Raw genomic sequence first — 11,903 nt, forward strand, 5'->3', positions numbered from 1 at the left:
GCACTCAAAAACAGGATAACATTTTGTCAGATAAATCATTGTAAATCACCAAAATATATATATTTATTCACATAGTTTAAAGCCACCAATAATCAGAACACCAATAAGATGCGAATACTGAAATTATAGTTATTAGGAAATGTCAAATTCAAATTCAAACAGAAAACCTCCTGTAATCTCCATAAACATGATAAACTACTTTGTGTGATATATTCGATACTGTATTGTCAGCAGTGTCATGAGATGGTTTTACCAATATGATTTCCAAACTCTGCCCGCTAAATACGCCCAAACTCCATATTCCTTTTTCAAATAATACAACCAAATTCCTGCTCCGATTCCAAACAGACCACACATCCCAGCAGCAACTAATCCATACTTAACAATCTACAAATATAAAGCCGTTTCACAATTCAGGAGGAGCTGGATTTGAGCGTATCAGTGCTGAGAGTGAGACAAGCGGGTTTGATTCCTTGAGGTTAAAGGAACTGCGATCCACAAGGGTTATATTCCTGAGATCAAGAACAAACGTAAAGTTCTACTCACCCGGTCCTGTTTCTTTTTATACTCGATGCACATATGATATGGAATTCTCGTAAATGAAACCTACGATAAAAATACAAAAATACAATACACGGAACGACGATACAATACACCAATACATCTCTCAATACGCTGTATACATTATTATAGTACAATACTAACCATTGTATACAGCGGAATCCAGTAGTTCGGCATTATCCAGTGTAAAAAATTGTCCAATCTTTTTCGCAGTAAAAACAATCGCGAATTCACAGATTTTCTCATCTTGAAATATCATAGAATGAACACATTGAGACAAACGTTTTATAGATTGTTAGAAATAGTTGATCGGAACAAATTATGTACCTCGATATAGTTATACATAGCTAAATCACAGATAGCTTCAGCATCACAATTACGGATCTGTGAATACGTGTCCAATACTTTCACTAAAACAAACATTAAATAGGTTACAGTCGATTAAGCCTCTCGTTCAAATGAGAATTCAGTTCTTTTTACCGACTCTTCTTACCCATATCATCGGAGTACTCATCCATCAAACCATCCAACACAAGACAATCCTCTAATCCCTGAAACAATAGATCAGTTTTGATTTAACCAGTGAAACTACGCACAAAACATCAAAGACTTCTTTTGGTTTTCACAGAAAAGTGTCGAATTCAATTGAAAACCATTGTCGTAAGAAAAATCCACAATTACTAAGTAAAATTCATAGATTTTATAGATCATAATGTTTTAACTCAATTCTATGATCCATTTCCAAAAGATTTTGTCAAAACTTCAAAATCCTCTGCAAATTTTGTCTTAATTGATGGTTTTTCTTCAACATCTTAATACTTACTGCATTCATTCCTTGTCCATAAAATGGAACCATAGCATGAGCAGCATCTCCCAATATAACTACCTTATTATCTATATGATACGGTTTGCACTGTAATTAAAGACATACAACATATTTCAGTTAAATATCAATCAAGTCATTTTCTATCAGGATGACGCTAACTCTATCAACCAATCTAAAAATTCCTTTGAGCTTCCACAACATTCTCTGAGTAAAATCTTGGTTCAAAATGTGTTAGAATTAAGCTAAATTGAAGTCAAATAAGAATTACCTTTACTGAAATCAGTGGAAGAGCTTGAGCGGAGAGATATGTTTCAACTAAATCCTTCCTGAAATATTCAATAATTAAATTCAGTACGAAACATCTCGGTGTCGAAATATTCAAACAATACTCACTCGCCGAGTAACGGGATCGAATCGGGAAACTTGTCTTTGAAAAATTCTAATATTTGTTTTTCAGTCGTGAGTGATTCAAATATAGAGAACGGCATAAATAAAGTGACGGTGAACGATTTATCAGGGTTTGGTAAACCAATCATCATATATTCATTACGTGGCCAAATATGGAGATGGTTTATAGCCATTGCATACTGCAAATACAAAACAATACAAGTCTCTAGCATTTACCAAGATGAATTAAACTGAATCAGTGTGTTACATCATTATCCGATGTAGGCGGTATTAAGAGGGTAAAACTTACATCATCATCGGATGTAGGAGGCATTAACAGTTCCATGTAACCGTGAGGAATAAACTCTTGACTGAAATTCATTCGAGTTTGTTTCATAATTTGTCTTCGAGTCATAGAATAAGCTCCGTCACAACCGACAATCAAATCGTAATCAGCTTTTACTTCTTTACCATCGCTATTAAAACATCAAACACAGTTTCAGTTCAACCTCAGGTTGAATTTATTAATTCTTTCCTGAAGATGACTATTAGGTTACGGTATAGTCGAAACGTTGAATTAACTACTCAAGCTCAAAGAAACGTTTTTGGACTTAAATTTTTTGTGAGATTCTCATTATCATCACACTGATATATCATCTTTTCAATCGTGATAATTTTCCTACTTACTTCATGAATTTGACTTCACCGGAGAGACAGTCGCATGATACTAATTTATGCTCGAAATGAAGAGTTACATTTTCATAAGCCTCGGCACCTGAAATTATTAATCACAAATTGATCAGAATATATGTAGACATGGTGTTTAGAATCAGGTGATCACAGGAAAGTTCTTTTATCTGTTATTCTACCAGTTTCGAATGGTTACTAAAGCATTCACTTTTCCTGCAGGATTATCAGTAACTCGCTGGATGATTCATAGGATCGAGCAACTTTTGTGTGCACTGAGAAATAAGCGCTTTACAAGGGTTTATCATTATCATCATTATTCTGCCATTTAAAAAAATTAGATAATGTAACAATAATCATCAACAACTATGAACCAAGAACGAAACTAAAGCGCTCAAAATCGCAAAAATAAATTTACAAAAGATCTTTTATATCCATTGAAAAAATAATATTATATGGGATTAAACAAAAATTTAATAAAGTGTCCTAGGTTTAATTATAACCAGTGAGGGTGCATGAATCACAATAAGGATAGATTCAAATTCAAAGAGAGAGAGAGAGAGACTAAATATAGCCACAATCGTAATTAGTTTCCTAATCATTGGTTATAACAAGCTTTTATAATCTAATATATATATATATATATATATAGTTTGTGGTAGATTATGCTGCTTGTGAAAATATCTAATTGTGAAACTAAACCACAGACTGGCTCTTCCACAACCATTGATAGATAATCTCTAATTTTGGGGTTTGAACCCGATGCTGCGGTTGCTGTTACCTGACAATAAAATTTCATTCAATCTCCGACGATCTATTGACATTATAAACTGGAAACAGAAAATCAAAAAAAACTCAAGCACAAATAAATGAGGAACTTGTGGACGTTGGATGCGTAGCTCAGTAAATATATCTGATAGTGGTGTTAAAATGAGCAGCAGAAATGAGCAGCTGAACTAAAACATTGATTATCATCATTAGGGATCATTCATTTATCGCGTACACATAAAATTTTGAATTTTTCAACCCCCCCTCCCCCTCTGTACGCAAAATCGGCCATTTTTTCATATACATTAAGCATTACAGTACACAATTGCACTGACCCCTCCCCCTCCCCTAATGCGTACGTAATAAATGATCCCTTATTTAAGACATGTGGTTAAACGTTCAAATTATGGAGTCACTTTTCTTTTTTTTTAAACACCCTCAACACCAGGGTTTGAACCCATAAACCCTGGATTGATGAGACCAGTGACCGCCGGCTTAAACCACTCGGCCACTGCGCCTCTCTATTCGACTCCATTCAAAGGAGACAAGCAATCATTCCATGAAAAATGTTCTCACTTTTCTCCGAACTAACCTCATTTAATGGATACTTTTTGGGATATCTTCAATACAGTGTGAAATGAATTAAAATCCATGTTTTAGATGAACTGTCCATCTTTGCTGGTCAGACCTTTATCAGGCATGTAGGCTTATATACAAATGACTTATAGCACCCATCAAACCTATTTGAAATAGATATTATGTATGAAGTGATTGATACCTGATCAGGAGTTCCGTATAAAATTGGTTTAGTATTTCCATTAATATCGTGAATCATTCTTGAATACATTGGAATTCCATTACGAGTGACTTCATCTTCTAAACCAACGTGACGTAACGCTTCACGACCTCGGCGCGATAACGCCATATTTATACTTCTACCCTTTACATGTTCTAACAATCGAATATCTGACAAAACAAATTCAATTTGTTATTAAAAAGTTATTTCGATAGATTTCACCAAACTCGCTTGCCAGGGTTTAATTACCTCACGCCAACATAAACCCTGGCCCCAAACCCTTAACTGGTCAATCACGATGTCCAAAATCTCTCAGGTGGACAGGTTGCCGCTCAGCAGCCACCTGTTTATGTATAAAGCCAATCAGATGCGTTGATTTTTACGGGCAGATTCGCTCCGTTAAAACAACGCATCTGATTGGTTAGATATATGGGCTGGTGGCCGCTGAGCAGCAACCTGTCGGCCCAAGAAATCTTTGCGATGCAATAGACCAATACAGGGTTTGGGGCGAGGATTTATGTTGGCGTTGGTTTCGGGGGCGGCAACCAAACCCTGGCAAGTGAGGAGATTTCAGTGGAAAATGTTAAAAGAATACAATACCAGGTCTTCCTTCGTATAAATCAACTTGATGTCCTCTTTTAGCCAAACAACAAGTCTCCAGAGCACCAACCTGAAGACAATAGAATTACATAATACATCAATTTGTATATGTACCAATTAAGTATGAATTGAATTGAATTGAATATCCAATTCGTGTTAAATGACGTCTTGTTTTTGAATGTCATTCAATTCAAACTACACAAAATCTATCAGTATAAATAGATTTACATTTCTACATTTATGGGATGTGGATATATAACTGAATTAACTTACTAATCCACCTCCAATCACTGCCACTTTCAACTCCTTCATTTTATTTCTAGCACAGTGCTTTCATCTATCGGCGATGATAACTCGCGTGCCAGTGTATGTGATATCGAGCAGAAAGAGCTGAGAGTTGTGTAACCAGTTTTCATTTAGTATTGCGGCTTATGGTGCAATTTTTCTTAGGTATAAATGTTAGTGTTGTATGAAGTTTTTCTTATGTGAATGAAAGAGGCCATGAGCGGCGATCAAAGTAAATCATAAATCATGTTTAATCAATCAAAAACATCGTATCAATTACCAGATTACTTATCAGTAAGATATTGCTATTTGTAGGATCAGGACGATATGGAATAGAATGAACTTCGGTAGATATTTATCACGATCAGCAGCGAGTTGTAAGAAGGTGCTTCGTCAATATTCAACTCCTCCGAGTCAACTGCAAAAAATGGCTTACAGACGCATGATGGAAGAACTAAGTCAGTTTTACCCCCTCTAGTTTTTAGATTTTTTGTTTGACCGCTATTTACTATGATGAGGAGGCTCGGTTGTACTGAGTCAGTGTACAGCTAATCCAACAACTTCAGCCTAGTCTTAGATTTCAGACCATTTCTTCACAAGTCATGACTTTAAGTGCAACTGGGCCAAAATGTCTAGGCAACAATGATATTCCCTAAATAAACTGTTAGGTTTGATACTGCTGCAGGTATCATAGAACTTACTCAAACCTAATTGTTGGTGGTAAGCTTTTATAATGGGATGGGCTTATACTAATTTTATATGATTTGTGAAAATATCCGACCGTGAAATTAAACCACAGACAGGTTACTGACTAAAACTAAGGCATCTGCTGCGAAATCGTAGTCAAGCTTAGGTTATCTTACAATTTTAACCCTGAGAACAAAATTCGAATTATTTGTTCAAGTTTTATTTAGTTTTATCACAAAATGTCATTTTGAACTTTCAGAAAAGTTGACAGGTTGGAACACAAATGAGAGACTGACAGTAAGTTTCATTTATTCAACAGACATTTGTGATATTACACTTAGATAGAGAAATTAATTTTTACTGATGTTTAATTTTTGTGACAGGTTTGCGTGGAAGGGAACATCGCCAGCGGAAAAACAACGTTACTCGAATATTTTCAAAACGATTCTCGCTGCGAAATGGTCGTCGAACCGATGAAAAAATGGAGAAATATTCGCGGCAAAAATGCACTTGTAAATAATAGAAAATTACAGTAAAAGTTGTTTATAATCAATGCCTCCTCTGTTTGAGACCGGCGTTATGTCAATGCCTCCTCTGTTTGAGACCGGCGTTATGTCAATGCCTCCTCTGTTTGAGACCGGCGTTATGGCAAATTTGGCGTCAGAAAATATGGTATTTCCTGGAAATCCATTGAATTTGAGCGTGATTGGGCAAATTTGTTTTTTGTAAAATGTGGGTATTTAGAGAACAGTTGCACGGTTATAACGGACTTTTACTGTAGAGAGCTTTACTATTTTGTGATGAAGTTTCGACGTGTGAATTTCTGCTGTGATATTAATGAAAGTCGTATTGTTATTGATATTTCAGGCTTTAATGTATGAAGACCCCTATAGATGGTCATTAACATTTCAAACCTATGTACAGTTAACAATGTTACAAGCTCACAAACAACCTCACGTAAGTTGTACTTTAGGAGCCAGTCGTCCACCAGTCAAGGCTTGGATTTGAAGACCAGTCTAAGACCAAATAAGTTCTGTAGTCAATCTTACAAACAATTTAAGACCAGTCTCAAGATCTAAGAACACTTTTGGACTTGCAAATGGCCCCTGGGTCGGTTCCATAGTTGAGACTTAAGTCCAAAAGTGGTCTTAAATCTTAAGACTGGTCTTAAGCTGTCAGATTAGCGATATAACTAAAAGAGTCTTAGCCCAGTCTTAAGTCTAAGTCATGACTATGGAACCGGTCCCGGGCCTATTGCCAAGTCATGGTTTCAATTTAAGACCAGTCTTAAACCAGACAAGCCCGATGTAAGACAACTTATTCAACTCACGACTAGCACCTGCTGTCTTTAGATCCTGAAGATTGTTGATTATCTGAACAATTTGTTAATTTCACTGTTTTTAAAATACTGATTTGCAATTTCAGACAAAACCTGTTAAACTGATGGAAAGATCGATTTACAGCGCAAAATATTGTTTTGTAGAGAATTTATATCGAAAGTAAGTTCTTCATTGTATAATTATCAGGTATTTTTAATGATGATTGATGAAAATACTGATGAAATTTATTAATTGATTTCAGTAAAATAATGCCAGAAATAGAGTATATTGTTTTATCGGAATGGTTTGATTATATTCTGGAAACGAGTAAAATTGAATGTGATCTGATTGGTAAGTTTTATACATTGTAAACTATTATTATGTGAATTGATGTTTTGTAGTTAATACTTTGTAAACTAATGTTTTGTAGTTTATCTTCGAACTAAACCTGAAGTTGTTTATGAGAGAATTAAGAAGAGAGGTCGACTGGAGGAACAATCTGTATCTGTTGTAAGTACATACGTACCGAGTGACCTTTAACCCCAATTGTTTCACTTTCATCATGAATCGACTCTATTTCTATTTCAGGAATATCTGCAAACTTTACACGAGCTGCATGAAGATTGGTTAGTTAGGAAGAAATTTCCTGTACCGTCTAAAGTTCTGGTGAGCTACCAATCAATCTAGACCCAGTTCCACGGTTCTAGACCCAGTTCCACAGTTCTGGCTCCTGAGTAACATGACCCCTGACCGGTACCCCATGACCCCTGACCGGTACCGCATGACCCCTGACCAGTAGTGAACTAATTAGAATTGAGAGATGAACTGTAGAACTGCTAGATTGTATTTGTTAAATGTTTTCGATAGTAACTGATGTGTGTTTATATTTGAACAGGTTATTGAAGCTGATAAATGTTTACCGGACATGACGCAGGTTTACGAGGAATATCGCTCTCAAATATTACAATCATCAAAATCTGGATGAAATTTAATCTGCAGTTATCTCAAATTCATTTATCATCGGTTTTATTTTACTTTTTGTCAATTGTTTGATAGTAATTGAATCTAGGAGTAAAGTAGGTCAACTAAAGGAGAAAGTCTTATTCATTGCATTTAAACTATTGTTGTATGAATGTGGTTTTAGATGTGTTTTATATAGTCTGCCTCTGAGAAGAATCATGTTTCAGTGTAATAAAGTTTTTCTTAAGAAATTTATTTGTGTCAATCGTTTTCTTTGGTCTACAGTGGAGGACTGGGGCGTGAGGTCCGAATTATTTACCATTTATACTTGCGAGGAGGATATCGTGTATTAATTGAATCGACAGAAACGAATCATTACAGATAGGTTGCTGGGTGTATTTGATACAGCTACACCATAACAATTTTGTTAAAATCATATGCTACAATACTATTAGCCCCTGCTGACCTCAAACTGTGATCATTTCCACTAAATCAATCTATTTGAAGTGTTTAAAATGTATGGAACGATGAGACATCTGATATACAGTAGTTTTAAACTACAAACTACATCTACTAGAATTCTACTACACAGAAATTCTATTATTAATATAAACAGCTCTATTAGGTATGTATTGAGAGTTTGCTTGTAGTTGTACATGTATTTATTTACTATAGATGCTGGTAGGTAAGTAGTCTCAGCTAGTGGTATCTACTAGTTGTTTCCCAAACTGGGAACTGTAACAATGTCTGGTAGTACTAAAGTTGGTAAGTATTACTCTTATCTTCATCTGCCAATATGCTCGTTAAATAACTCATATTTGTTAACTCTATATCATTATTAGAATGCTGCTAAGTACCTCTTCAAAGCGTGAAGCTGAATATTACCGAGGAGCAGTTTGCACAAATCTAGGAGCACCGTTAGAAATTCAGTCATTGCCGTCAAAATCACTGAAAAATGATGAGGTAAAAATACACAGGGACTTGTCACAATTGATAGTGAATGAATATAACCGGTATCAATAACAACCGCAGTATCAATGACCGACCCCAGTATCCCTTTATTATACAGGGATACTGGGGTTGGTCATTGATACTGGGGTTGGTCATTGATACTGGGGTTGGTCATTGATACCGGGGTTGGTCATTGATACCGGGGTTGGTCATTGATACTGGAGTTGGTCATTGATACTGGTTATATTCATTCACTATCAATTGTGACAAGTATAAAATATAATTGTTTGAGTAAGAATTTCCAGGTTGATTTAAAGCTATGTCTAATCATTGAAAGTTATTTATTCCACAGGTCAAGGTGTCGGTTCATTTCACTGGTATCAACTTTGCAGATGTTTTAATGTTGTCTGGGAAATACCAACAAAAACCACCTTTACCATTTGTGGCAGGTATTTAAATTCAGTCATACCTACTCGGTATCGGTATTGTACCTTTATGTGTCAGGTAGTTTTCAAATATGTAACATTTCTTTATTAACAGGATTAGAGATAGCTGGACTGATAAAAGAAGTTGGTAAAGATGTAACTAAATTCAAACCTGGACAGCGAGTTCTTGGTCTCTCCGGTATCGGTGGTTTCGCCGAGGAATGCATCGTCAAACCTGAAGTAAGAACAAAGATTATTGAATTAATTAATTCTGTACAATAAAGAAATAAAATATCTTAATGATTATATTCTGAATATTTCAGCAATTGTTTGAAATGCCGGATTCAATGGATTATAAAACTGGATCAGCTCTAGCCGTGTCATATGGAACTGCTTGGATGGCTTTACATAAAAAAGCTGCAATCCGTGAAAGGTATCAACATGAAACACTGTATTTCACTTTAAGTATCTGAAAGGAGTTCTTGTAAATGGAATTGTTTATATTTGTAGCGATACTGTTCTAGTCACTGCCGGCGCAGGAGCTTTCGGATCAGCGACTCTTGATTTGGCTAAACATTCATTCAGTGCTACAGTAAGCTACATACAATCTTCATGTATTATAGATACCATTTTAGGTTATCAGGACAATTGCCCCCCCCCCCCGGACAATTGCCCCCCAAATTAAATCATTTTAATCTTAAAGTAACACAGATATTTACTTCAAATTAGTTAGACAAAGTGAACTAATTCTAGCTAATTACTCTAAGACTGCTTTAAAGTTTTTGATTGGCTAAAGTAACACTAAACTAATTCCAATAAATCAGTAAAGTATTTAGGTGGTGTTAATCCAAATCAAAAAGGATTTTATTCGGGGGGCAATTGTCCTAGAATCCATTTTAGAGGTTTCAACTGTTCAGTTATAAGATTTACCTAAATGAACTATACATGTATTTGAATTATTAGTCAAACAAACCTGACAATCGCGGAACTGGGTCAGTCCTACAATAGTGACTCTAATAGAGTTGGAAATCGACCCTAATGAACAAATGGACAACTGTTGAACTGGATCCTGTAACGGTCTATTCAACGCTCAATCGATATAAGATAATTCATAGATGACTGAAATGAATCAATGAAGAAATTAAATTCTGTGTAATCACATGAAGTCTGATGTTTGATGATTGTAGACGATCGGAGCATGTGGCGGACAAGAGAAATCATCATTGTTACGATCGCGAGGAGTTGATCATGTGATCGATTATAACGTCGAGGATATCGTTGAAGTAGTTAATGACATCACTAATAAACGAGGAGCTGATGTGATTATAGACGCAGTTGGGGGAGATACGTTTAAAAAATGTCTACGAAGGTAATAATGAAACTCGGTTCAACTCATAGATTCTATTCTATTATTTTATTTTTCCATTTTGAATTATAATTATCGTACCAAGTAATACAAATACAAAAATTCAAGATGGAGGGAAACATGAATATGATATTCATGCCACCCTCGTACACCCAATCACACTTTCTTTCACACTACATTCACACTGAGAATCATACCTACAGGGCCCAGTTCCACGGTTGTGAGTTCAGATTTGACTCGTTGAAAATGAACTAATTTTAACTCAGAGTTAACACTAACTCAGAACTGTGGAACTGGATCCTGATGCATCTATTTGATTAACATGTATGTTGTATCTGTTTTGCAGTATTGGATTTGAAGGACGTATCGTCGTTATTGGATTTGCTAGTGGTGAAATACCACGAATTCCTGCTCAAGTTTTATTACTCAATTCATGCTCAGTTATAGGACTGTATTGGGGAGATTATATTGTAAAAGATTTATCAGCATTCAGGCAATCGGTTAATGCTGTTATTGATCTGTATCGTGAAGGCTCAATTTCTCCTCTTGTCTCGACTGTTTTCTCGTTGGATGAGGTTTGTTCTCTTTTTTATTCAACCTTTAGAAGCTTAACTAGAGTCCTGTCAAACTAAGAGGCAGGTTTTGATTGGTCTCCACCAAATCCGGAATGCTCTTGTATGTTTTGTTTGGATTAGAATACGCTTGTCCTGATCAGCATTATCTTTACACCGGAAAGAAGCAGTCGGTAGAAAGTCTGCAATCCGGAAATGAGATTCCTAAATCATTATGTAAAATCGAAACCTGCCTAAATTATCATTTAACTTGAACACAAAAAAACCATTGCAATTGAATATCAAATAATCAACCACTGAATTCACACATAAATAACTGGTCATTAACCCGCTGCGGGGCATTTGTAAGCGGGTTCGATGTTTCTTTTTCCCGATGGAGGAAAGACCAACGAAGAAGCTTCGACCAAGAAACTCTATCGCCACCTAGGTTTGAACCCATAAACCCTGGATTGACGAGACCAGTGACCAATGGCTTGAACCACTCGGCCACTGCGCCTCTCTTAGTAACTGGTCCTAGTCCACGGTTTCACTTTTTTTAATGATTTTTTTTTTCAGGTGAACGAAGCGTTTCATCACATCCACAATCGAAAATCAACAGGAAAAGTAGTGCTGAAGATTCAGTAAATTGTCAGTCCCTCGGAGAATTAAGAATGTCATCCGTGGCCTCCTCCTGATAAAACGTCACAGAATACAACTTTTTATATTTACTACAA

The 11,903-nt window shown here is 35.8% G+C and overlaps 3 protein-coding genes across 5 annotated transcripts; 2 read left to right on the plus strand and 1 right to left on the minus strand.

Moving 5' to 3' along the window:
* Window positions 1–52: 52 nt before the first annotated feature.
* LOC141902281 (kynurenine 3-monooxygenase-like) lies at window positions 53–4,980 on the minus strand. Its single transcript, XM_074789935.1, has 14 exons — window positions 4,899–4,980; window positions 4,626–4,695; window positions 4,008–4,195; window positions 3,243–3,291; window positions 2,462–2,549; window positions 2,085–2,250; window positions 1,781–1,974; window positions 1,656–1,713; window positions 1,385–1,474; window positions 1,055–1,112; window positions 889–971; window positions 706–807; window positions 547–606; window positions 53–387 (listed from the first exon to the last, which is right to left on the minus strand). Exons 1-14 carry the CDS (start codon window positions 4,935–4,937, stop codon window positions 250–252), a joined length of 1,383 nt encoding a protein of 460 aa, XP_074646036.1. The 5' UTR covers window positions 4,938–4,980; the 3' UTR covers window positions 53–249.
* A 13-nt stretch (window positions 4,981–4,993) lies between these two features.
* On the plus strand, window positions 4,994–8,102 carry LOC141902282 (thymidine kinase 2, mitochondrial-like). 3 transcript variants are annotated; one of them, XM_074789937.1, is made up of 10 exons: window positions 4,994–5,075; window positions 5,226–5,368; window positions 5,857–5,894; window positions 5,981–6,109; window positions 6,465–6,554; window positions 7,023–7,096; window positions 7,179–7,267; window positions 7,347–7,426; window positions 7,505–7,582; window positions 7,812–8,102. In XM_074789937.1, the coding sequence occupies exons 2-10, from the start codon at window positions 5,248–5,250 to the stop codon at window positions 7,899–7,901; spliced, it is 789 nt and encodes a 262-aa protein (XP_074646038.1). In that variant the 5' UTR covers window positions 4,994–5,075; window positions 5,226–5,247; the 3' UTR covers window positions 7,902–8,102. The 3 variants fall into 3 exon arrangements, with proteins under 3 accessions (XP_074646038.1, XP_074646037.1, XP_074646039.1); XM_074789936.1 differs by having other exon boundaries at window positions 5,023–5,083; XM_074789938.1 differs by lacking the exon at window positions 4,994–5,075 and adding an exon at window positions 5,083–5,142.
* Window positions 8,103–8,327: 225 nt separating this feature from the next.
* On the plus strand, window positions 8,328–11,901 carry LOC141902594 (quinone oxidoreductase-like protein 2). Its single transcript, XM_074790399.1, has 9 exons — window positions 8,328–8,501; window positions 8,719–8,839; window positions 9,180–9,276; window positions 9,368–9,492; window positions 9,576–9,685; window positions 9,763–9,844; window positions 10,440–10,621; window positions 10,965–11,193; window positions 11,746–11,901. The coding sequence occupies exons 1-9, from the start codon at window positions 8,392–8,394 to the stop codon at window positions 11,812–11,814; spliced, it is 1,125 nt and encodes a 374-aa protein (XP_074646500.1). The 5' UTR covers window positions 8,328–8,391; the 3' UTR covers window positions 11,815–11,901.
* Window positions 11,902–11,903: the final 2 nt, after the last annotated feature.

Source organism: Tubulanus polymorphus, chromosome 3 (genome assembly GCF_964204645.1).
Source record: "Tubulanus polymorphus chromosome 3, tnTubPoly1.2, whole genome shotgun sequence".
Taxonomy (NCBI): domain Eukaryota; kingdom Metazoa; phylum Nemertea; class Palaeonemertea; order Tubulaniformes; family Tubulanidae; genus Tubulanus; species Tubulanus polymorphus.